Source organism: Chelonoidis abingdonii, chromosome 4 (assembly GCF_003597395.2).
Source record: "Chelonoidis abingdonii isolate Lonesome George chromosome 4, CheloAbing_2.0, whole genome shotgun sequence".
Classification (NCBI taxonomy): domain Eukaryota; kingdom Metazoa; phylum Chordata; order Testudines; family Testudinidae; genus Chelonoidis; species Chelonoidis abingdonii.
The window spans coordinates 57,222,190-57,249,757 of record NC_133772.1 but is presented as its reverse complement, the minus strand read 5'-3'; the positions used below and the strand labels follow the sequence as shown (position 1 = coordinate 57,249,757).

At 38.7% G+C, this 27,568-nt stretch overlaps 1 protein-coding gene across 1 annotated transcript in view; it reads left to right on the top strand.

Moving 5' to 3' along the window:
- Positions 1-27,568, top strand: part of SPON1 (spondin 1) — a 326,399-nt gene that overhangs the window by 10,251 nt on the left and 288,580 nt on the right. Inside the window, exon 2 of the mRNA XM_032777949.2 lies at positions 3,684-3,790. Within this exon, the coding sequence (XP_032633840.1) occupies positions 3,684-3,790 (107 nt within the window). The remainder of the gene's footprint in view (positions 1-3,683; positions 3,791-27,568) is intronic.

Here is a 27,568-nt window from a genome sequence, read left to right as displayed (position 1 = left end):
CCAAATAAAGATACAATCATATCTAGACTAAAAGAAATGCCCATCTCTGCCAGAACAGTTGAGAGAGACACAAGTGTGAAATGGCAGAAAACATTAAGGAAAAGCAGATGACTGCATTGAAAGACACAGCATTGTTTAATGTTGCAGCTGATGAGTGTGGATATAAATGACGTTCCACGTTTGGCAGTTGTTGCAAGATATTGTGCTTCCAATGAAATTCAAGAGGAACTTTGTTGCCTAACACCCCTGCATGGCACAACAAAAGGGGAAGATATACTGGAAAGTTTTGTAAACCATTTTGAAGAACGAGAAGTTGACATCAGAAAAATATTTTGTGTGACAACAGATGGTGCTTCTGCCATGGTCGGAAAACAGAAGGGATTTGTAACATTACTTGAAGATCAAATTGGCCATCTGACAGTCAAATTTCACTGTATCATCCATCAAGAAAACCTATGTGCTAAAATTTTTAATTCAGAGCTTAATAATGTGATGAATACAGTGGTGCGAATTATGAATTTCCTTGTTGCTCAATCTGCTTTGACTCAGACAATTTCAAGCACTGCTAGAAGAGATGGACAGTGCTTATAATGACATTCCACTTCACAGCAACATTTGGTGGCTAAGTCGTGACAAGGTTTTGGTGCGCTGTGTAAACTGTTTTGATGCAATCAAGGCCTTTTTGTCGGAAAAAGAACAAAACTACCCAGAACTGGATGATGACAAATGGTTGTGTAAGCTCATGTTTCTAACTGATATCACCGCTCACCTAAACGAACTCAATCTCTGTCTCCAGAGTGCAGGGCAAACAGTTCTGGATCTTTATGAAGCCCAGAAAGCATTTGTTGTGAAACTAGCAGTTTTTTCCAGGGATATTCAAACTGCTACTTTCCACTACTTCCAACTCATAAAAGAGCTATCGACACGTTGCACTGTTAATTGCACTGTCAATCAAAATGAGATTGGAAAGTACATGCAAGAATTGGAATCCGAATTTTCTGACAGATTTCAAGATTTTCAGCGATTTGGTCCAATGCTTTCTTTTCTAATTAAACCTGAAAAGTTCAACGAAAGTGACTTTGATTTTTCTGAATTTCAGTGGATGGGTGTTGAATATTTTGAAATGCAACTCATTCAGTTAAAAAGCTCAGAATTGTGGACATCAAAGTTTGTGGATCTGCGGAGCGCACTTGAAGCTACCGAGAGAGGTCATGGGGCCTATATTCTGACCTGCTGGACATCCCTGACAGTGAAATTTAACTGTTTGAAGAAAATTGCCTTTGCAATGCTTTCAGCATTTGGTCCACATACCGGTGTGAACAGGTATTTTCACACATGAAATCTGTTCTCTGTCCCTCTCGGAGCCGGTTAACAAGTGAAAACTCAGAAGCCTGTGTGCAGCTTAAAGTATTCAAATATGTGCCAGACATTGGAAAACTCAGCAAGGAAACACAAGGGCAGGGATGACACTGAACTGATAAGATCTGCATTTTAATTTAATTTTAAATAAAGCTTCTGAAACATTTTGAAAATCTTGTTTACTTTACATATAACAGTAGTTTGGTTATATATTATAGACTTATAGAGAGACCTTCTAAAAAACGTTAAAATGAATTACTGGCACGCGAAGGCTTAAATTAGAGTGTATAAATGAAGACTCGGCACACCACTGTTGAAAGGTTGCCGACTCCTGGACTAGCTCATTTAACTTAATTTTGGGGTTTGTTTTGTTCATTTCCCTGATCTGCCTTTCTTCATGCCTGACCAGGAGATAGGTAGAAATCCTCCCAGAAAACCTATTCTTTTCTTTTTTCTGACCTAACTATAGTAGATAGTGCTGGAAATCATCTGATAAATTCTGTCCTTGTGATATTTCTAGACCAGTGGTTTTCAGCCCATCACTGCTTATGGCCCAGTCAACACACTGCTGCAGCCCATGTGACATCCTCAGGGCCATATAGCTAGTATATATTATGTGGATGCAGCCCACATAATACATAGAGAGTTTAATATGTGACCCACAATGGTAAATAGGTTGAAACCCACCTGTTCTAGACTAATTTCCAGATCAAGGAGAGCTACCTATGTTTCAGATAAGCAGCTACACTTTTGGGCATTGAACAAATTCTAATATACAAACCCTTTAAATTTTACCTATCACTCTCAGACGTTCATTTCAACCACCAATGGCCTATCTGCGTCAAAGGGATTCTACCATGGATTTTCTCCTGTGTAGTGGCATTGATGGTGGGAATTGTTCACAAGTAATCAGGGGTTTTCCTCAGTCTTTATGGTGCCGACCAGAGTTTAAGGGTGTGAAGGTAGATTATGAAATGACAGTATCTACTTCATAGTTGAAGTTGAAGCTACTCTCACAGTGTAAGGGTTTTCAATTTTCAAACACCTATTTTTTCCCCCAAAAGAAACCAATTTCCCTGAAATTTCACATGGCCATTCTCATCCCAGGATAGAATTTTTCTTCGAAGTTTGGAGAAAGTTAGAAAGGAATTTTAGAGTTATCGAGCCACAAATCTGTTCCCTTTGCACCAGTCTGGGAGCATAAAAGACATGGAGACACAGATGTTTGTCACTTTGCGTAAGGCACTGCTGGAAGGTTGTCAGATACAAGGGTGAAGAGGACAGCATAAGAACTTAGGTAGAATGAGAGAGAATACAATAGAAAGATGGACTAACAGGAGAGTTGGGGAATCTCTCAATGTAGGGGAAGTCTCCAGTGACTGTGAAATCAGAGAAGCCAACTCTGAAGCACACAATCACCTCCACAGACACTTGGCGCATGGGGCATTCCTGGGCAAGCTAGGGCATTGGTAAGGGTGCTTTTGAGGTTTCTTTTTTTTTTTACCAAAGTTCGCTGTGCTCTGTTAATTCATAGCTAGTAGAACAGTCTCCTGGGGTCAATTCTTGTGGTAAATTATGCTTGTGGCATGTTCAGCCCCAGGATGAGGGCAATGGAAAGTAGTTAATCTTGACTGGTGGATAAGGTATTTGTAGCTGAGTTGCAGGGCCGGCTCCAGGCACCAGAGAAGGCAGCAGGTGCTTGGGGCGGCCAATGGAAAGGGGTGACACATCCGAGTCTTTGGCAGCAATTCAGCAGCAGGTCCCTTAGTCCCTCTCGGATGGAAGGAACAGCCACCAAATTGCCACCAAAGAAAGAAGCGGTGTGGTAGAGCTGCCACCGATCGTGGCTTTATCTTTTTTTGGTGAGATTTCTCACAAAAAAAGCTGGAGCCAGCCCTGTTCAGTTGGACTCGGAGATATGGCTAAAATTTTTCTTATTTTGCATTTAAAATTAAGGAAACATGGTACACATCAGGGGCCACATCCCTGCTCAGCAAAGAGCCTGAGCTGCTGGGGGAAAGGCCCCAGTAGATATGTCTCTGCAGCAAAATTCCCTCAAGAGTTTAGCATATTGACAGTCTATTTTTAAGAAAATCCATGGGTTGTAAATAACAGCAATGTTTCATATTAAGGCTGAGACTCATTGGCAGAATTGCATATGGAAACTTGGACTGAACCTTCCTGCACTCTGCCTGACTGTACTCTATTAATCTTTAGCTTTCATTAGCATCAAATTTACACAAATATTTAGACAAAACTGAAGAATAAACTGTTACATAGATTCTTAATTTCACAATCAACTATTTTTTTCTTTTTTGCTTCAGTAACCCTTTCTGCTGCCACTCCAGCCTACTTCCGTGGATTCACACTGATTGCTCTGAAGGATGGCAAAGAGGGAGACAAAGAAGAAGATCATGCAGGAACCTTTCAGGTGAGAGACACTTCCTTGCTGACCTGTGGCTTCAATGCTCCACACCACTGTGTGGTTGGCTCAGAGAGGAACCATTATTAACATTAAAGAATGCAAGATGTTGTAAAGCATGAACATTTCTGTGGTCCTTGGCATGATGCAAAGGCAGCATAATTTACTTTACATTCTGCTCTTCAGGAGATCTGCAAGGCATTTAAACCTTGACTTCAATGGAACTTCATCACATCTTAAAGTTAAGCTTGTGCTTAAGTGCTTTGCTGAATCAGGGCATAATAGATCAGAGTTTGGGCTGGATATCCTGCTACACCTCTACCTTAGTATAATGTGATCCGATATAACACAAATTCGGATATAACGCGGTAAAGCAGTGCTCCGGGGGGCGGGGCTGTGCACTTCAGTGGATCTAAGCAAGTTCTATATAATATGGTTTCACCTATAATGTGGTAAGATTTTTTGGCTCCCAAAGACAGCATTATATTGAGATAGAAGTGTGTTCAAATACGGTGGTGGTTTAATCCATACATGTCACCTTTTATATTTCTTTTCTTACATGTTTTTGTCATATACTATATCTCTTTCAAATACAGCTAATGTTTCTTGGTCATTTCTTTGGCTATAACCATCTTACTAGGTACATGTTTGAGTGTGATAAAGATATGTTGAATAGTAACTTGTTCTGTGAATAGTCCCAATTAAGTCAATGGGGGAAAGTGCTATTTAACATGATTAAAAATACCACAGTCTGGCCCTTTGGATGTTATCAGAGAATAGGTAGGGTTCTTTTGAAACTTGGCATTCTTTCAGTTATTTCATAACCACATTACATGACAAATAATTCTGTCCAAAAATAAGAATGAGTATTACATTTTTAAATTAGACAGAAATCATGCAAGTCTTGTCCAAGATTCCTTGTATAACAATAATAAATTAATAAAAGATTTATCCTGGCAGCTAGCATTCAAGAACAAACACATATTTTAAAGAGAAAAATGCAAAAGACTTTATTTTTGGTAAGTAACAAGGAAAGAGATGTTAACATCACCCCACTGTTCCCTCTTTCAATTTATTTTGGTGCTGTCAGACAGTAAATGTCACCAGCATATTCAATATATTGAATATTTGTCCTATTTCCTCATATCTGGAATATGTGACAGTGGATTTCAGACTTCTGTTTGTGCAGTTCACAAGAAAAACCTAGACATATATTATGTTGATTTGATCCTAGAATTTGGCCCCCAGAGTTAAGCGTCTTCCTAGGCACACTGCTGACCTGGAATAGATTTCAATTATGAAGACATCTAATGGAAAGGGATATTTGGCTCAGTTTGGACAGTGGAAGGGCATTCAAATAAAGCATAATCCACTAGTTAGGAAATAAACATTATTGTGGTTCATTTAATAATTACCATTTTTTTTTAAAAAAAGTTTCCTTTCCTTTTTCTAGTTAATTGTATTCCCACTTCTAATATTGCATTGAAGCTAAAATCTAATTAATTTCTCCGTCACTGGCCAGTGTGGAAAGCTATGCCTGAGCATAAACTTCAATGCAAAGTGCATTTCTGCAGCACAATAGTCAGAAATTCACTTAGTTTTGCAGAAATGGAGAACAATTTTGAAGCCAGTAACGAGTAGGTAGCAAATAGAAATTTCTAAACAGCACAAAAATACCTAATGGATCTCAGTGGAGGGATAATTATTAAGATGTTTAATTTAATGTATTGTACCGCTGGAAAGCTGAAATCAGTGTTTTAATTGGCAGATGAATATTTCAGAAGTGATGCAAACTAAATTAATATTTCTGTGGCACAAACAGTACTCATTGTCTCCTTCCCCCTGCATAGATACTATTAACTGCTGTTCCTCGGATTAGCAGCTGACTATGATATCTGCATTCATAGAAGATTTAGATATAGGTTTGACTGACGTATATTCCTGTGGCATGGCTAGATACTACCAGTCAGAGAGAGAGACTTTTTAAATGCTGCATCAGGTTTGCACCATGTCTTGACCTATGATGTAAAGTCACCAGAGGTGAGCAAAAGTTTTGCAAAGGAAATAAAAACTATGCACAAGACAGTTTGTGTGAAGGATAGCTACAACAAATGTTTTCTGTTTGAAAATGGGAGAAAATGGGACATTGCTCAAAAAAAAAAAAGAGGGGGGGGGGGACAAAATCAGACAAAAGGATTTGATCCTGCTTCTGACCATGAGCGTGGCCCCCTGCATCCATGAAGAGTCCCACTTACTTCACGGAGCCCATGCTAGTAGATTCCAGTACAGGATCATTACCAAATTTATGCAAACACGATGCATTTGTATACATTGTACAAAATGTAATGAAGTCATGAAACAAGATATTCATTCATGTAAATATGAGCCTGTAGTATATCCATAATGGGATGAATCTTATGCTTTTTTCCCCTCACAAATATGTACACTTCATTGTTAATATTGTGAAAGCCATTGCCATACAGTACCTGAAGGACTGCATTGAAATGCATACTCTACATGAGGAAAAATTGTATCTACATTGTATAATCCAGTGAAGATTCCACTGCAGCCATGGATTATTGTATGAAAATACATATCCACGGAGAGTTAAGAATTAAATGATGTCTGCTTCACCACTGCAATGTTGCATGGTTTCAGTGGAGTTATGCTGGCATAAAACTGGAGTAACAAGATGGTGGATAATCTCAATGAATGATACAAAACTGAGGGGAGAACTAAACAGGGAATATTTTATTGCACTCATGAAAATAAACAAAGAATGAAAGAAAAAACAACAACGCCAGCTAAAATAAATGAATATTTTAAAAATAAAAGATAATATAGTCATCCTCAAAAATTGAGTTGCCATAATTTTTATTTTTAAGACCCATCTTTTGAAAAACATTAAAATGGCAGCAAAAGCTTATCCTTTGTAAGCTGCTTAAAATAAACAAATCTGCATAAGGATTCTGTGTTATTTTTCTGCAATGCCCATTGTCAGCAGAGAGGTGGACAGCAGATCCTGAAAAATGTCACAGAGCACACAACAAGTTAAATTAGGATGTCAATATTATTCCATTTGGGATACAAACTACAGTGCTGTGTAACTTTATAAAAAGTCAGGCATTCCAATTAATTGTATTTTCATTGAGTGAATAAGTCAGAATTATTATGATGATTAATAAATCTTTCCCTAGAGAATAAAGGCACCACCACTGTTTTCAGTGGTTGCAATCATGCTCTGATCTGGTTGATGTTCCAGCACTTTGAAAATCACAAGCATTTCCTCTGCTGCAGTAAATGGCTACCTTGGGTCAAGTCTGCAGTGGTCCCCTTTTGAAATCCTCTTCTGGCTCATTTACTTTTGAAGGTTAAGTAACTCAGCAGATATGGTCAAACTTCATTAATCATTAATCAACAGAGTCTTGATCTCATAAATGGTACAGCTGTTACTTGGACAATGCAGGACCTGGTGGATGGTATTTTCTTCACTTTTTTTGGTTATCTTTATGTTAATCAGGGCTGGCCCTATACCAAATGGGGCCCCACACAAGAAGCATCTTTATTTGTTAAACTTTTGAATATCTTATTTTTATTGCATTTGTAGCCCATTTCACAACATTGATGCACAATTTGCATGCATGATTTATCCCTGTCATACAAGATGATAAATTTGCATGCTAGGATCTGTAAATCTGTATTTATTCACGCCATATATAAGCAAATAAAAAATATTGTTTCCTCTAAGCGTACAGAAACTTTTAAGAATAACTGAAATGTACTAACATGAAGAAATTGATCTGTGCACCAACATTGGCTGGACCAGTATTAAATAGTGTTATAGTAGGTACAGCTTTAGAATGCTAACCCTAGTCCTTTAGTGCAAAAGCTCTTTATTTCTCACCTTTGCCCAAGCAAACTGAAGGACAACGCTAGAGAGGTCCGGCCAATGGCATTTTCAAGTGATAAAATAGCAAGCGATGGCCACTGAGAGACTGCCATCATCAACTGAAGATATGTTTTAATGAGCCTGTTTCAAAAAGCTGCATTCACCACTCGTGACTTGGCAACGGAAGTAACAATATTTCATTTATATCATTATATAGATAGAGGTTCAATAAATACTTCTTGCATCTCATTAATTATGTCCTTTATTAGTCGTTGCTTGAACTTTTCAAGTCTTAAAACACAAGTTCACTTTCACAATTGCACAATAAAACAAGGTTCACAATATCGCAGCTGGGCTTTCACTTCATTTCATTCTTATATCTCACTGATTGACTGGCAATGCCCTGCCCCTTATATACCTGCGAGGGCATGACTGACAAGATTCTAAGAGGTTCAAGGAAAATGTAGTTCTCAGAAAGTCTGGAAGGTTCTGTGAGATTCTATAAAGGTCCAGAACATTGTAGGACGTTAGTGAAAAATTTATCCACATATTGAATACCTGAAACATTTTATTTCAAACTTTCTATTTTCCCTTTTGTCGCTAAAAACAGAAACAGCACCCTGAGTCTGGCAAGCACCAACCCCAGCATTCTAGGCAGTTGCCTGATCCTAATCCTGCTCTGATGTTAATCACATGAATAAATATGCATTGCTGAAAGTGATCCAAGTTTATAGTTTAGGCCACACTAATCTGAATCTGCTTTATAAGAAGTGAGCAAGATGAGGCACTTTAAACAAGAATCTCAGGGCTGACCTTACCATCAGGCGAACTGAGGTGGCTGCCTCAGGTGCCAGACTGGGGCAGGGGGGAGTTGCCACTAGGACCCAGAGTGTAGAAAATTGTGTCTACTGCTGGTGCATATGTATTCTCTCTGCTCTAGATGCACAGAGATGGTGGAGTGCTGTGCTGGAGGAAGGAAGGCACAAGAGACATAGCAGGCAGGCAGGATTAAAGGTGAGAGGGAATAACAGAAAGCAGCAAGAGCTGCAGGGAGAGAGAGGTGGAGTGGCCTCCTATGTACCTCTCTAGCACCCCCAGGAGCCTGGACTGATTCACACCAGCTTCTCAGGGAGCTTCCTGTTTCCTGCTGCTTCCCTGAACCCACTTGAGGAGAACAGGCAGTCAACTGAAGTAGTAGGAGCCAGCCTGCTTATTTGTCCCCTTCAACTGAGAGCCACTATAGCTGGCACAGAACAGCAGTCATGAGTGAAAGAAGAAAACGCCCTTCTGGGGCAGCATTCAGAAAAAGAAAGCAAGCAAAGGAAACTTTTCTATCTAAGCAGGAAGGAGCTCTCCTGAGATGCATAGACACAAATATTCATGGTGAGCCTTCCGGCCCCAGTGAGGATGTGAGTGTGAGGAGATGCCTGATCTTCCAGTTAGTCAAAGTGCATTTGACCTGGCAGCTACTGCAGCATCCATATCACCATTGCAAGTGGATGTAACCATGCATATTCCTGAAGAAAAGTGTAGATCAGACAAGAGTGTGCTGGAGGCACAAGAAACAGCTACTGCTGAGTTTAGTTCCTTAAGTCTAGATGATCCAGGACTTTGGACCCACTTGAGCAGTAGCCTGAGGGACTTCCTTGTACTGCGTGGGTCACAGCAAGTAAAAAATTCATGTTACTCAAAGACAGTGAAAATAGAAGTTTAAATCCAACACCTTACTGGCGTGAAATCCCTAATGGTGACAAAGTGGAGAGGCCATGGCTTATGTACTCAAAAACCCAGAACGCTGCATAATGTTTTTGTTGCAAACTCTTCCCTTTCCAGTCTAATGTTCCAGCCACATTGGGTTCTACAGGAACAAAGGACTGGAAAAATCTGGCTAGAAATCTGGCATGCCATGAGAAGGCAGCAAATCACCAGAGAGCATTCCATAGGTGGAAAGAGCTTGAGATGAGACTAAGGTTAAAGGCCACCATAGATGATCAGCATCAAGAGAAGATTGCATCAGAGTCTCTTTACTGGCAAAATGTTCTGAAAAGGCTCATTGCCATTGTGAGAATGCTTGCTACCCAAAACCTAGCACTGTGTGGCACTTTCAGATCAGCTGTATGTGCCAAACAATGGAAACTTCCTTAAAAATGTGGAGCTGATGGCTGAGTTTGATGCTGTACTCCAGGAGCATCTAAGAAGAGTCACCACCCAAGAAATGTACACACACACCACTACCTTGGAAAAACAATTCAAAATGAGATCATACAGTTACTGGCAACAAAAGTCAAACAGAAGATTGTGGCAGATCTGAAGTCAGCAAGATATTATCTGTTATTCTGGACTGCACACCTGACATCAGCCATACGGAACAAATGACTTTAATGGTGCATTTTGTAACAACAACAGAACCTAGTGAAAATGTCCCTGCAATGGTGACTGTCAGAGAGCATTTTCTAGAATTTATTGACATTGATGATACTACAGGAGCTGGTATGACAAATGTGCTTCTTAAAAAGCTGGAAGATATGGGAATTGTGATAGCTGACATGAGAGGTCAGGGCTACGATAATGGTGCCAACATGAGAGGAAAGAACAGAGGAGTGCAGACACAGATCTGAGAGTTAAACCCTCAAGCTTTTTTTGTCCCTATGCAGTTCTCATTCATTGAACTTGGTGGTCAGTGATGCAGCATCAGCTTCTAGTGAGGCTGCTGAATTTTTTTAATGTAATTCAAAGCATCTATGTATTTTTTTCTCTGCATCAACTCCGATGGCAAATTTTGAAGCAACATCTGGGAACATCCTCTCTGACACTGAAACCACTGAGTGCCACACAATGGGAAAGTCGAGTGGAGGCGATAAAGCCTATCAAACACCAAATTGGGAAGATAGATGATGCCATAGTTGCCATTATGGAGGATAATGCTATGACAGGAACTGTTTGGGGAGAACAGTGGCAGAGGGAAATGGAATCACCAGAAAACATACATAACTTCAAATTTCTGTGTGGCTTAGTGTTGTGGCATGACATACTGTTTGAAATAAATGTTGTAAGCAAGAGACTCCAAGGTGTTGACCTTGATATATCTGGAGCAATGGAACAACTGGACAAAGCAAAGTCATACCTACAGTCTTACTGGTCAGATGAGGGATTTCAAAACATTCTGAAGAGTGCACAGAAGTTGGCAGAGGAACTTCACACTGAAGCTATTTTCCCACCCATTCAAGAATACAAGAGTCACCGAAGAAGACATTTTGATTACGAGGCACGGGATAATCCCATAAGAGACCCCAAACAACAATTCAAAGTTGAATTCTTTAACCAGGTGCTAGATTGTGCAATACAGTCAGTTGAAGAATGTTCATGCAGCTCAAGGAACACAGCAGTATATTTGGATGTTGTATGATATTCCAAAACTCCTCACTATACCTGAAGAAGACCTACACCAGCAATGCAGGGCATAGAGACAGTGTTGACACATGATGACATGCGTGATATTGATGCGAGTGATTTAGGTGATGAACTGAAAGCCCTTTCAAGATACATTTCAGCAGGATCAACTCCAAAGGCTGTTCTGGAATATATGTGCACAAATAAGATGACCACCCTCTTTCCAAATGCTTGTGTTGCTCTGCGCATACTTCTAACACTTCCTGTAACAGTTGCCAGTGGAGAACGCAGCTTCTCCAAGCTGAAGTTAATAAAACACATCTACGCTCCACAATGACACAGGAGAGGCTGGTTGCCTTGCAACCATCTCAACAGAGCATGAGCTGGCCCAGACTGTGGACCTTCAGGAAGCAGTTCAAATCTTTGCAACCAAGAAGGCACAGAAAGCACCACTTTGATTATTCAAACAGATAAAAATGTCAGTGTTTACTTTGCAGACAAGAAAAGTTACGTTTGCTGTTCAAGCATTTGAAAGTTAAGTGTTAGTTAAAATTTTTGAACAAGGGATTTTAAGTTGTTAGTTCTCCTTTATTGGGGTAGGTATCTGAGCAGTACCATGAGAGAAGTAGAACAGGAAGAAAGCGGAATCGAGACCTTTCAAAGTTTTGGCCCAAGCGAGGGGCCATGGGGGTGTCATTTGAGCTCACTGCCTCAGGTGCCAAAATGTTGTGGGCCGGCCCTGTGTATCCAACCCGTTTAGGTAAACTGCTTCTAAATGCAACTACCACAGTACTATTCCAGGAGTGGTCCTCCCTCCACAACTATATAGGTTTGATTGTCTTCTCCTTTGCACTAGTGTAAATTGGGAGGAACTCAGCGGAAGTCAAAGGAGTGTAAAGCCAGTATAAGAATAGAATCAGGCTCTACATTTCAGTGAATTAAATGAGTCATTAAAAGTGCTTCATATATAGAAGTTAAATTTATAACACATGAGATGGTTTTGAAAATGTGCAGTTATCTTTTGCTGTGAGCCTCTCATATCTCACAAGCTAAGTAGGGCTGGACTAGGTCAGTATTCGTACAGATAACCAGAGAGGTAAATACTGGGTACGGTGGGATGGGGCATTGGTGATTTAGTAGGTTGACTTTTTCCTCTGAGTTTGTATTGAACCAATGCTCCAGAATGTTGCTGAGGGCTTAAGTGCTGCTGATGCTTCTGTCATTTGGCGGAGCATAAAAATAAGATGCTGACCATTTGTGGTCATTAAAGTTCCCATGGCACTGTTCCAAACTGGAAAATTACATCACATTGTACAGGACCTTACAGACATGGTTACTTTTCAATAGCAGAGCTACAGCGCTGTGTTGGGTTGTTTGTGTGGTCAAATAGTTGACATTTAATTTCAGAGGTAGTGAGTCTCATAAAGTTTCAGTATATGGCTCATGATTTATGAAGTCTTGGAGTTAGGAATTCCACTGTGTGTGTTTAAAGAACCAAAATGTAGCACACGAGAGTGGTGGGCAGTTGATTGTGTGAATGAGGTGAATTCCTGTTATAAAGAAAGTACTATAATGAAGCTGTGTCATCACATAGTTGTATTGAGATGTTGTTATTCTGTAACCCAGTATGAGGACACTAGGAAAAAATATCTTGCCCAGAGATATGTGAAATTATGGGATTCACTTCACAGGGTTTTGTATTCCATACATTTCTCTTTCTAGAATCTCAGACCGAAACTCAGTCAGTTATCTGGTTTCACATAAGCGTATGAAACAATGCATTATCACTTGGTTTTGACGCAAGATTTTAAATCATGCCAAATTCTCGCAAAAGGTTTGCGAACTGTAGTGAATCTTTAAATAAGCATGGACTTAATTTCCAGTTTATTATAAAGCCAGATAAGTTCCATGGAGTTGTGGGTTTTTTAATGACACCCTCACCCCACACTAGTGAATTAAACTAAGATACGTGTGCAGCTTGACCCAAACAAAGGTAAATTCAGAAGCAGTAGAGAAATCAGTCTGAAATGACTATTCAGTCATTAAATCCATGATCCAACACACCAATTAAGGAAGTGTGTTAAAGACAAAAGGGATGGAAAATGTCAGGTATATATTTTGAGGTGTTTGGGAGGTGGGAAACCTCTAAGTAAGCCCATAAGTTATAAGACTGCATTTTTAATCTTCAAAGACTTTCTCAGTGTCCAATGGTAAGCCACATCTGGATGTTTTTGCTGAATTGCTGTCCCTCCTTACACTGCATTTTATGCTATTAGAAGTGTCATTCTAGGAAGAAGAAAGCAGCTCAATGACATTACCATGGTTCTGTGTTAATCTTTGATTAGCAGTGGAATTGGCAGCCCTTTATGAAGGCTGGATTATGTTTAGTGTTGAGGATGTGTACTTTGCAGAATGTGCCAAACCCAGTCCAACCTAGATGAATCAAAACCCCTTGACTTCCGTTATACACTATTCAGTGGTTAAAAATTAAAACCTATTCCCTGACAGAGCAGGTTGGAATATGATGAACAGTTTTCATAAGTTTTACATAACATTTGGAAAAATGTTGACCTGCTCTTCTCACCAGCAAGCATTGGTTGATGTAGGCTCAATAGGAAATTGACTCTTGCTTGGGACAGATAGTAGGGAACCAGAGGAGGTAAGATAGTAATAACTGAACGAAAAGGAAGGAGATGAGGGACTGATGGGAAAGGTAGGTGTTGCTGAATGGAAGTCCATTTGGGGCATTTAGGAGAGGTGTGGGGTTGGAGCATTACAAACTCCCAGGGATCCTCAGCAGTGAAGCAGTTCCATGGGAGCTTTTATCTGTTAGAGAAGCTTCAAGGTTGCTTAATTTTCATTAACATATGCTGGGAGCAATTTGTCTTGGCTTGTGGGTGGAATATAAAGGTGGCATAAAATCACCTGTGTCTTCCATTCCCTGCGTGAGCTGAGTGATATTCTGGTATGCCAAGGAACTAGCTCAATATCTATTATATGTTCTTTTTTCTTATATTCATTAATGAAATAGGAACATTGCACAGCTAAAATAAGGAAATGTTAGAAAACCTGAGTCTTAAGGACACTATGTCAATATTTAACTTGACTATACTTCATATTTGAAGTATTAAGAGGTAGAAATTTACCAAGAGAAACAGGAATATAAAATACTACATATATGCAACATGTCCCAGTTAATGTTACTGAGTGAATCTAGATTTTGAATTTCCTGACTTTTGCTTATTTGAACTCTGCAAATTGAACATTGCATCAAGAACAATTGTTTGCATTCAATTTCCCTACTTTTTTTTAGCCCCATAAATAAAAGGGTGAAAAGTGTCTTTAGTAATTAAACTTGGCCCAGAATATGTAAAAATAGAGTTACTATTGAAACTGCTGTGCAGATATAATATATAATGGTATATAAACCTTAGGGAATGGGCAATATTTATTCATGATTTCCAATGACTTGTAAAGCACATATCAGATTTTGTTCTTATGACCTATTTGATCTTTTCTGATATTGCAAGGGTAGGAATAATCCTACTCTGCTTGTACTGGAAAATTTAATTACACTTGATTGTACTTGGTTTAGACTGTTTATCTCAGACCTACTTTATTTAAAGTTAATTTTTTGCTTTTCAGAGTGGAGAAGGCTAGGGAAAAGGGGACAGAGGAGGTAGATAAAATAGCAAACAAAGCCTGGAAATGGAGAAAAGTTATATACTATGACCCATCTTAAGCAACAGTCCAAGGTTTCTACAAAAATTAGTTACCTATTGTATGTTGTCATTATCTAAAGATTGAAGAACATTTTACTGGGAGCTTCATGGAAATATTCTAGAGTGGTTGCTAGGGTAGTGGATTCAGTATTGTGGGAACCCCAGGTGTATGGATATAGCAGGAAATTGCAGACAGTAAATTACTCCAAATGTCAATCCTGTATGGGAAGAAAACCTGACCACACGTTTTGGTAAGTCCCAGTATTATCATTAAGGTGATCATTAACTCTCTGTAACAGAGCAGTGAGCCATTTGGCTACGTGAAGTTTCTTGGCTTTCTTGGGCGGGGGGGGGGGGACGTGTTTTTAAATAACCTAGTTGTATTATCCTTTAAGGTTATCCACACTTACTTATAATGATTTGACCATCTGACTTAGTATTAGGATATGTAATGTGAAGACAGTGGAATTATAAAGTGCCCTTTTTTCCAAATATCTGGTATCCCAAAGAGTGATCTCTGGGGATTGTTTTCTGAACCTGACTGATAATATGAAAGATCTGTAAACTGTCTGCACAAAGTTGGCTGGATATTAAGCTGGTTTTGAAACATCATGTTCCAGATTAGCTGTAAAGATTTCAGTGACTATTGCAAAATAAACCAAATTGGTCTAAGAGTTTATTATAGAATATGAAAGAGATGTGGGATTTCCTTTCTGGGATAATAGACTTGGCTATAAGACACATACAACCACTTTCTACGCTAGTGTGTGTGTGTTTTTCCATTCTGTACACTCCGTGTCCAAAGGAGTTTGATTATAGAACTTATGCAAGTGGGCCAGAAATAACATTCCCATAGGTGGGAGTATGCAAGGAAGAAATGAAGTTGGCAAACTGGGAATTTCAGGATAAAACACTGAAATTCCGTGGCAACAACCAATGAACCTGGCTAGCATAGAAAAAATCATCAACGATCAGAATACTATTGCGTTGCCTTCCTATTACAGGTCAGAAAAGGAGCCATAACAGGAATAATTTATTTTTCAGATTTGTTTGTAGAAAACCAGTGTAATATTAGTGGAGGACTCTGGGGAGGATCTCTAAGGTCCAGATTGTGATTTTTTTCTGACATCTAATACTGTCTCGCTCCATCTGTAGTTCCACTGAAGTCAATGGGATCAAATGTGTAATAAGGTTCTATTAATCATAAGTCAAGTTCTTTGAATCTGTCCCTAAACTTATTTTCATCAAATGTAACAGACTTGTGGCTACCCTTTATGGATAATAAAATAGCTTTTGAGTTGCTCAAATAGGCATTTCTTTGTACTTACATAGAACTTCCATTGGAGGATATTAATCGGCTTGCCTGAATTAGTTGTCATAACAGATCTCTATGGAGATGAGCATTATAAACCCATTTTACAGAAAAGTAAGTTGTGATGCAATTTATTCAAGGTCACAGATAACATTTTGAGTGTAGCTGTGAACAGAATTCAGGAGCTCTGTCTCCTAGGATTCTGCTGTCAACACAGTATCTCCTAAATCAAGCATGTTTGAACATTAATCTTTCTTTGCATGTACAGTGTGGCTATGTCTTAAACACTCAACATTTGTAAAATGAATAAAATTCATTTCAAGAGAACAAAATCTAACACTAAATCTAAAATGCAGGCACATCGTATAACAGTATTGCCCATTCCTTGAGGACTACATACAAAACATTAATTCTAACATCATTAAAAATGGCAGCAGTCTATATCAGAAAGCCAGGCATGGCCTCCATTAAAAGATTAAAATAGCATAAAACTACTAAATACTGCTGTTACTAATCACACTAAATCCTGGCCCACCTAAAATAAAACATGGATTTGGATCAATTCTAAGTATTTCATTCTATCTATCTTTCTCGTTGTGTATCAGTAAACATCAGGATTTAGGTGCACTCTTGATTAACAAAAAAGATGGCACATTGCCTACTGAGCCATGCATAAAATGCAAGATTATGGATTTTTTTAAAACCTGCCAAAAATACTCCCTTAATCCATTTAACATGATTATGCTCCTTTAACTTTGAATACACATCCCTAATTAAACTGTTCATATTCCAGATTTAAATTGCTGTCCACATCTGCTGCAAAATTATTTGTCCCCTGCTGATAGTTGAAACTGATGACGGAAAAAAAATCAAAGATGTTTTTAATTTATTTGTTGCACTAACAAACTACTTTCAGCCCTTTTTTTGTTTTGTAAAACTTGTTTTATATCCGTGTACATTTTAGAGTTAATTTTTAACAAAAATTGTATTTTTGTTGATTCTGCAAGATTGTTCTACCTATGATGGCATTTTATTTATTTATTTATTTTAAAGGAAGTGTTGCTCTCAAGAGATCAATTTTGAGCTGAAATCTTATGAGTACAACTCACAGGATTTTTGGTACCATCAACTCCAAAGCCTAGTGTAAATACTACAGTGACTGCTCTAGCAGATAGCTGTGTTCAGCCTCAGAACTGACCTAGGCATCAAACTTATCCTGATCTGGGCACCGCCTGCTGGACCCATGACTAGTTTCTGCCAGTGGTGATTTATGCCCTTATTAGTGCTATATACCATTAGTGATACTATAGTGTTTTGTTCTCTGTAAATGACTAGAACACTTGTGATATATATGTTGAAATTAATTGATTCTAGGTACATTTTGTTCTCAGATGTAACTTTCACAGTTATGTGCCTGGGATTCTCACATGGGAATCTAGATTACAATAAGAAAACAGCTGGTTTTATTGCTGCACACCAACGCTTCATTAATATAGTGACAGACAATATTTCCTGTACTCACAATATTTGTATTGCACTATTTTCCCGCTTATTTATGTATGTTCTCATGCAGTTTATTTCAATTCCAGATGAAAAGTACAAAATCAAAGTCTTTGTTTAGTGACATCTGAACAGATAGGATGTTAGCAGATATGAATATATAAACAAGAACAAATTATTTTTTCTGATCTAAAAAATGAGTTGAAGCCAACCCATTCACTGGCTAGTTGCATTATACATTTATCACATATTTATATGTTCCAGATGATGGGACTCTTGGATTTAATTCCTTGTGTCATTGGAAATTAGGTCATGAGTCATATAAAGATATACAAATTTTGTATGCATTTATAAAAATGTCAGGAACTTCCAAAGTCCTCTCCACATATTCTCTTTTCAACTGCTTGTTAGGTTTTGGTGGTAAAAAGAAAACAATATGAGCCTTTACAACAGTCTCCGGAGATGAGTAGAAGGGACCCGAGTTTAGTTTCTCCATCTAATTAAAAGCCATCTGCATTGATAATTATTACTGAAGCACAGTTTAAGTTATTAATAAATACAGTAGTTACAAGCCCATATGCTAATACTCAACATTAGTTATAACCAGAATTGCCATGTGAATTGAGCCCTTTAGTATGATCACAGATTGTTTACATAATGCAGCAGGGTATAAAAAGTACCAGATGTTCACCCAAGCACTGTGATTTGTAGTATTTTTCTACTTATCCATTTGCTGTCATTAAAACTTCATCTACAGAATTTATTCAGCTTATTTCCACTTTTCCATGAAATTATCTGAGTCGTTATCTCTTTAAAGAGACTGAGTGACAGCACTTATGGGTGAAGTCAACATACAATTTATGCATCCAGACCCTCAGTACTGTAGCTCTGTGGTACTTAATGATGTAATCTTCTATTTCATTCCAGATTTAATTGACCATTTGGCAAAAAAGGTGAACACTTGCTAATACTGTTTGTGACCTGATCCTCAGAACAGTTTCAATCTTATGAAACATCCTAAAGGTTTTTATCTTTTCATATTGCACTGTACTGTCGTGTTCTGTGGACAGACTCTGTGAGACAGCACTACAAGTTCACATTTAGAAAGTTTTCTATGCAACCATAAAGGCTGCTGTTTCTGAATAAAAATTGAAATACTAAAATGAAATATATAAAGACTGCAGACACAGGCCTGGTCTATACTGAGTGTGGGGGAGGGGAATTGAGCTAAATTACACAACTTCAGTCCACTGCTGCCTCTCCTCCATCGACTCTGACTCTGCTTCTCACCGAGCTGGTGTACAGGAGTTGACAGGAGAGTGCTCGGGAATAAATTTATCATGTCTAGACTAGACACGATAAAGCGATCCCCACTGGCTCCATCGCTGCCTGTCGATCCAGCCAGTAGTGAAGACATACCCACAGTCTAAAATATGTACCAGCTCAATCTAAGTCCTGTCTGGTGCATTAGCTCTCCTTGACTAAATATAGTTGATCTTCAGCTTTTATTGTTAAGTATCATCTAAGGATTTCAGTTGTTTGTACCCATTTTTGTTGGAAATCAATTTCAAATTAATAGCTGTATTGTAAGAACAAATTCAATGAAGTCATCTGCTCTCTCTTTGCCTTTAAAAGTTTAAATCAGAAGTTGTGCTCCAGCTTACATAAAGTATTTGACACTGGTCATGACCCATGTATATAGTATAAAAGTACAAAACTGATTAAGCAGAACACTTGATTAACCTTTTACTTGAAGCAAAATTTTAGCCATAGCATAGGTATTGTACAGACAGGGAATGCAAAATTTTAGCCATAGCATAGGTATTGTACAGACAGGGAATGTAAAAACCTGAAATTTTAAAAAGACTATTTTTAGTCCAGTTATTGACACCTCATGCAGTAAAATGACAGTCCATTATAGTTTTCGAACTAAAAATAAAACAAAATACGATTGAAATCTACTTGGACAGATATAGTTTGTATTATCTACTTTATCTACCTAATCATAATAACTTCAGCCTGCTACCCTGGGAACAACTTCTTTGTTAATGTCCATTGTTGTCATGCTGAAAAGCAGTGCAAAAATCTTGCCACATTTAGGCTACTGAACTTGACATCAACTGGCCAAATTCTAATAACTAAATTCTTGTGCAGTAGGGCTAATCATGTGAGCAAAATGAGCTGTGTTTCTATTCAGACACCGTTAACTGAGGCTCTTCCTATTCTAGTTAAATCTGCCAAAGATTGTTACTTCCAATAGCATTAGTCAAATGTTTTGGTTCAAACTTGTTGCCACTGAATCAATAAGAAGCAGAAGTTAGTTGGAGTCATTAAGTTAATAATGGATAGAAAGATATTTTAAAGTTGATTTTTAATGAATAAATAGTATTCATGTTAATTATTTATTAATTTTAATAACTACAGCAATAATTACGAAATTTCTGTATTTAGGGTAAACCACCACTTTAAACACATCAGATTCTGCTATGACCATTTTACATAGAAATTCTGTAATTACATTTGGAAATAGATAATAACAATTAGGGCCAGATTTTTAAAGGTTTTTAGGTACCTAACAACAATTGATTTCATTAGGCGTTCATTGTGTTTATACCTTTAAAAAATGGCCCCTTAGTCCACACTGCAGTAAAACACTAATGCTGCTGAGTCTCAGAGCCAGAGTAAAATGATTTGGGCTTGCAGGACTCAGGCTGCGGGGCTAAAAATAGTGGTGTAGATTTTCAACCTTGGGCTGTAGCCCAGGCTCTGGAAGGAGGAGGAGGGTCTGAGGGTACGTCAACACTGCAATTAAAAACCCACAACTGACCCTTAGGGTTCGGGCTAAAGAGCTGTTTAATTGTGGTGTAGACATTCGGGCTTGGGCTGGATTTTGGGCTCTAGGTCTCTTCAAGGTGGGAGGGTCCCAGAACTCAGGCTGCAGCCCAAACCTGAATGTCTACATCACAATTAAACAGCTCCCTTAACCTCAGCCCCGCAAGCCTGAGTCAGGGTTGGAATGGGCCAACCACAGTTTCTAATTACAGTGTAGAAATACCTTCAGAACCCAGGCTCCAGACATCTATGCTGCTATATTTAGCACTGCAGCCTGAGCTCCACAAGCCTGAGTCAGTTGACCCAGCTCTGACACTCTGTGCCACAAGCTTTTCTTTGCAGTGTGGACGTACCCAGTGCTCATGAACTCTGTTGGATCTGCAGCCCTGGGGACTGAAGCCATCTATTAATATAAAAACAGTGGACTCCACGAGTATTAGCAGTGCAAGCTCCCTTACCAACATACCCATATTCAGACCTGGAAGACCTCCTGTAAGATCTCCATGCCTATTCAGTCCTTGGTCAATTAATGGTGGGCTTTGTGATGTGGATACCAAGTATATGTCTACACTCTGATTAAAAACCCCACAGCCCCAAGTCTCAGAGCCTGGGTCAGCTGACTCTGGCTCCTGAGGCTTGGGCTAAGGGAGCTATACAATTGAAGTGTAGATGTTTGGGTTCAGGCTGGAGTCTGGGTTCTGAGACCCTGTGAGGGCAGAGTCAGCTGACTCAGGCCAGCCTTGAGTCTAGGGACTGGACTGAGATCATTTATATATTTTTTATTTGCCTTAAGGCTCTGATCTGGATTAGGACCCAACAGGGCTACATGCTATATAAAAACAGTTTGAAGATAATCTTTGTCCTGAAAAGTTTATATCTTATGCCCCACTCCTGCAAATGCTCCAAGGCCCATCTTCAAAACTGCTGCGAGGAAGCTATCATGGGCCAGTGTGGGCACAAGAAAAGCCATAAAATCTTATGACTGCATGTGTTACACTTCACTTTCCTCTGTGGAATTCATGTTGGTAAATTCAAGAGACTTTATATACTTTATGTAAATATTTGTCATTTATAAAATTTCAAAGCAAATCTCATACTAATGAGAATATATTGTTCATGAATACAACCCAACCCAGTCAGTGTTAGAAAATGTTGCTAGGAATATTTGATTGTGTTTTTGGCACTGCAGCAAATTGCTACCAAATACATTTAGTAGCTAATAAATTAGATGGTTAAAACCGGCACTAGATTTACATTATCATTAGTTAAATCTGAAGGTGGTTATAACATAACGACACAAAAATACTATTCATTCACTCACTCTCTTATCTCCTATAAATGTTACTGGAGATATATCCTTCCTTATGATATTCTGATTTCATTAACAAAATTCAACCTCTTTCAGTGAATTCCTGGAAAAAAGCCACCTGATTAGAAAATTCACAGTATTCATGAAGTGTGTTCCCCAGCCTTATGTGTAACTAAAATCACTGGGGAAACCCCTCTCCCAAATAATCCCTGCAGTGCTGAATAAAAAAAACCAAAAAACCACCTGTTAAATTTGAATCATTTATATGTATTTTATTATATCAGTATGGATTAGGTTCTTTGAATTTTACAATAAGAGGACACAACAGATGGCCAAAGTTTACTTTAAAGTCATATGTGCGTTAAAATAACTTATGCTGCCAACAAGTGACTACACTATAAGAGGGTGTTCATTCACTACCATTTAGCATAGTTTTGTGCTTCACTGAATTGGAAACATATGTTACTTTTGAAAGCATCCACTTTACTAGAGGATTCACTGTGGTGCGTGGCAGTTGGTGGCCACAGACACTAGAGAAGATGGAAACAATTTTAACTGTCTCCCTATGCAGCAGTTGAACTTGTTTTGTGCATTAGTAGAATCAGAATGGAAGCTGTGATCTTTCATAGACAGCAACAGCATTGTCAAATTAGCCTTCTAGCTGACCCAGTAAGAGCTATCTCAGGTGAAAGTCCTTCTTTGCCTATCTTATGTTTGTCATAACTCAAAGTATAGAGAACAAGTTCAAATGTAAACAATACATTTTTTTCAAATTATTACTAGATGTCATTCAGTGTAAATGGACAGGATGAAATAAATAGGATTGCAGTGTCTAAAAAGCTTTTGGGAATTACATGTGTTTATTTGATAACTTTATGAATGATGAAATTACACACACACACACACACACACACACACACGTATATAGTTTTCCCCATAGAATCTGGAAAAATTTAGCTTTCCAAGATGTTTAAAATACTGTTGTCTTAATTTATTACTAGTAACCATAGGAGCAAGAACCTTCTGTATATGGCAGTTTAGGGAGTTACTTGAAGAAAGAAAGGTGATTTCTAATTTGCTACAATTGAGTTTGCTGTACAGAATGTTTTCTGTTATAATGTAATGGACTTGGTTCAAAAGATATCAAAGATTTTTACCGTAATGCCTTCCTAAATCTCCATTTATTATGGCTTTTTTTCCAGACTCTCTCTCCTTCTAAATTGCTCCCCGAAATATCAGCACTCTTAGATGGAGCTGAAAGAGTATCTTTTCGCAAATATCAACCTGGTGTTTACATAAATTTGTTTTGGCAAGGCTCATGTCTCTGTGTTCCCTTTGTGCAGACCTCTGGCAAAAGAGAGTTTAAAAAACAGTGTGTCTAACCCACATGTTCAAGTATTCATTGAATCTCAGTTTTAAATTTTGACATGGGGGTTTCCATCCAGTCACAGCGCTTGTCTAGGTAGGTCATGCAATCACAGTTTAACCAACACAGTTGAAATAGGAGTGACTGTCAAATACTCTGAGAGAACTCTTAAGGGTGGCTGCAAGACCTCCCTCTTTGACAAAGCATTTCTATCATCTCCGTTAGCAGGGTTTATTACTGCACACATATATATTTCCCAGCAAAGCCCTCCTTATTCAGGAGGGGTATAAGAGCAGAGATCTCTTGAAGTCCAGTAGGGACCTCAGTGTGCATTTTTAATTTATGTGAGAAGCATGTAGATGCTATGGTGTTAGGCACTATAGAAAACCCTGAGTCAGGCAGGTAGGGAACTTATACATAATCAGTGTTCAGAGTTGCAATACTTCTGAATACTTTCAAAATTAGGAATGAATTTGAGGAAATCATGATCTGATGCCTGATTATTGCATGAGCATAAATAAAGGGAGAGCTAAATTCAGTGGAAAAACTATTCATTGCAAATTATTTGCTCAACTTTAATCTGGACGTCAATAGGCCTAGGATTCCATCTAGCTGAGGACAAATGTAAAGACTGGGTTCACATTACCATTACTTACCAATCTTATCGTGCTCTGCTGCCACAAACCCTTGTAATTATTTATCTGCCATAGCTCTGTTTCACAAACTGCATTGCAGATTTGGCAGCTGATGCAAGCTGTTATGCAAAAGAGTGGTGAAGCCCTTTAAGGAGATTAAAGCCTTAAATTAAACTAAATGAAGTCTGATAATTCAAAATCAACAGTATTTCTGTTTTTAAGTGTGATTTTTACTGGTAGATTCTTTCTGAAATAGATTATATTTCTGTAATCAGTCATCTGAAAATGAGGGGAATTAGTTTGGGGTCTATTTGTGCCAGTTGGTGTAATTTTTGGCATTGAGGCTTTGATGAAGAACACAAGAGGCACATGTGCCAATGCTGCTACTGCTTCAAAGCTTTGCCACCAAGCAGGATGCTAATGTCATTAAAAATGTATACTCACTATAATCCCCAAATCCCTTTCTCCTTAATTTAGAGGAATTTCAAGTCTGACATGTTCACTTGGCACACTTCTCTTTATACTAAATTTGTGTCTAAAAGGAAGGAGAGGAAAAAAGTCTGAAGCAAGATAAGCAATTGAGAAATGCTTATCAGCTAAAAACTCCCCTTCTGCTTACTAGTGACTTTCATGGCCTCTCTCTGATGTACATGACTGCAAAAGTGGCTACTTATGTATACTTAGTTTACAGGAAAATTTGGTATGATTTGATATTATATTGTAGGAAAATGTCATCTATATAATTATCATTATTATTTGTAAGATGGTAGGGCCTACAAGCCCCAAAGATTGAGCCCATGCTGAACAAACTCACAGTAAGTGACAGTCGCTCCCTCTAAGAGCTTACAATCTAAAATAGACAAGGCAGAAAACGTTCGAGAGAAAATGATTATCATTTAGCGGATGGGAAACTGAGGCATGAAGAGATTTCCTGAGTCCTTGTAAAAAGTCTCAATCACAAGACTGTTTTCTTTAATCAATAAGTAAATGTTATCATGTATATATGCCCGAGGCAAAGTGAGAGGCCTCTTACTCATCATCACCAAATGTGCATAGTCTACTGAGGACTGTTGCACCAGGCAGAGTGACCACATTTGATGGCATCATCCAGACATCGTAAAGTGAAGTTCACAGATCTGACTGAACCATGCAAATCTAGGACTGTCTGGGCAATGCCAGGTAGAGTAAAGATGTGCACCCCTTCACATGTTGATGGAGCATGTAAGAGCACAGTATGCTGGGATGTTTTTGTCCATCCTAATGACATGGGCAAAGAATTTGCAATGCCGCTTTTGAACATAGTGAGCAATTGAAGAAAGGCCAGATCTCTGTGAGATTAGGATATTTTGCAAAAAGTGGAACCACTTTATGCTCAGGATTTGGCACTGACAGCACAGGTAGAATGCCTCTAGCCACTCCAAGTTTTTCTGTAAGAAGGTCCAGGTTTCTGCCCCGCCTAGCAGTAAACAGGCTTGATAGATTCTGAACTTTTTCTCAGTGCAGTGACACAAAGAGCTGGAGCAGAACTGAATAGTCAGTTTTCTTGCTAGGCTGGGAGAGGAGATGCAGTGGTGCAAGAACTAGCAAGTGAACCATCTGCTTTCTGCACAGAGGAGCGGCTGCCCCTAAAGACAGCCCAGGGTCAGATCAGGGACTAGAGGATTGGCGGGATCCCTGTTGCTATAGCAGCTAATGAGAGGGCTGAGAAAGTGACAGTGTTGTTATCTTTCATAATTGTGTCTCTTGTGATATTTGGTATCTTTCTTAAAGCCCTAGTTGCTGGAATCAGGTTTTTTAATCTCAGCTTTCATTTTAAAAGAAAGAGTTACTAGCTTCCATGACTATGGACCATGAAAATGTCAACCCTAAACTCTCTAACCCCAAAACGCAAATATAATAATCTACATTTATTGATTTGTAAATCTCATAATTTCTAAGCCAGTATCGTAGAATCGTAGGACTGGAAGAGATCTCAAGAGGTTTTCCAGTCCAGTTCTCTGCACTCAAAGCAGACCATCCCTGACAGGTGTTTATCTAACCTGCTCTTAAAAATCTCCAATGACAGAGATTCTACAACCTCCCTAGGCAATTTATTCCACCATTTAACTACCCTGACAGTTAGGAATTTTTTCCTAATGTGCAACCTAAACTGCGTTTGCTGTAATTTAAGCCCTTTGCTTCTTGTCCTATCCTCAGAGGTTAATAAGAACAATTTTTCTTCTTCTAACCTTTTATGTACTTGAAACAGTTAGCATGTCCCCCTCAGTCTTCTCTTCTCTTCTCCAGAGAAAACAAACCCAATTATTTCAATCTTCCCTAATAGGTCATATTTTCTAGATCTTTAATCATTTTTGTAGCTCTTCTCTGGACTTTCTCCAATTTGTCCACACCTTTCCTGAACCAAGAACTGGACACAATACTCCAGTTGAGGCCTAATCAGCGCAGAGTAGAGCAGAAGAATTACTTCAGTCTTGCTTATAACATGCCTGCTAATACATCTCAAAATGAAGTTTTCCTTCTTTGCACATTTAGCTTGTGATCTGCTATGACTCCCAGATCCCTCTCTGTAGTACTCCTTCCTAGGCAGTCATTTCCCAATTTCTATATGTGTAACTGATTGCTCCTTGATCGTGAATTTGGGGTCCTGATTCATAATTTTTGAACCTTTTAGGCTGCCAGTGCTGGAGTGAGGTCAGCTGAGAGAGATTGCTGGGGCTTGCTGAGACTCTAAGCATACTTCTTAAGAACACTGGGAGGTCCAGCAGGTGATTCACTTACATGATGCAGCCTGGAGTGTATTGGGGCAAGGCTGCAGAAGAGCAGATTTGATCAAACCTACTCAGAGGCTAGTAATTCTGAGTTTGTGGAGGAGTCAGAAAGCTTTCTTCCCTAATCCCCAGCAAACCCAAGTGTACACTTTGGGTGTTGGAAAATCAGGCAGGGGCTCTGTATTTGGGAAGTGATTAGCCACCCTAGTGATATTCAGAGGGAACAAACCACTAGTGATTTGGGAAACCTACAACTGAAAGTTTCAGTTTCCCTTTAAGGTCTTAAAGTATCAGAGGCATAAAGCTCAGATAGATGCCTTTTCTCTGCAGAGAAAGTGAGAATGGATTGTATACAATTGTGGGCACAATCTTTTTTGGAGATTTGTCCATCTCAGTTGTTTCCTGGTATCTCATTAGATGAATGAGAGTATCATAAGAAAATGTATTTATATGGCAAGAGTACTACACAGTGTAAATCTGATTTTATGATATGGCTTCTGAATATTGTTTTGAATAAACTTGTTTTCAGATTGTCCATGTATTCCCAGGGTGACTTCAAGGAAAGAGACATTGCTTTGTGTAGGGTGTGATTAGACCACTAGGATAGAAGTGTCCTTACCTAAAGTTTGTGTCACCATAAATTTGGCATTTAATGACCTGTGGTTGTTTAGTCCTGCAAATCTATAGTGCTCTTAGCGCTTCCTCTTGCTGGGTGCAGATCAACTCCTGGAGGAACTGAGCTTCTTTAACTACTGTTGACTTCAATAGGGGTTGAAAATGCAGTTGCTCAGAGCCATGCAGGATTGAGCCTTTAATGTAGTTTTTTTTATGATGCAATATAAAAATTCTTTGCATTAAAATAGTGTTTCACTTTTGAGGCAGTCCAAATACTTTATAAGCCTTGCTTGAACTGCACAACACAACAGACGTTTTACGAAGTGGGAAAAGGGACAGATATGAAAAGTGACTTATCCATGGTCCAATAGCAAGTCAGTGAACACTTCCGGAATAGTGCAAGAAATTCTGGCTCTTCCTGCTAAGCCCCCACATGTTGTCAAAGTAAG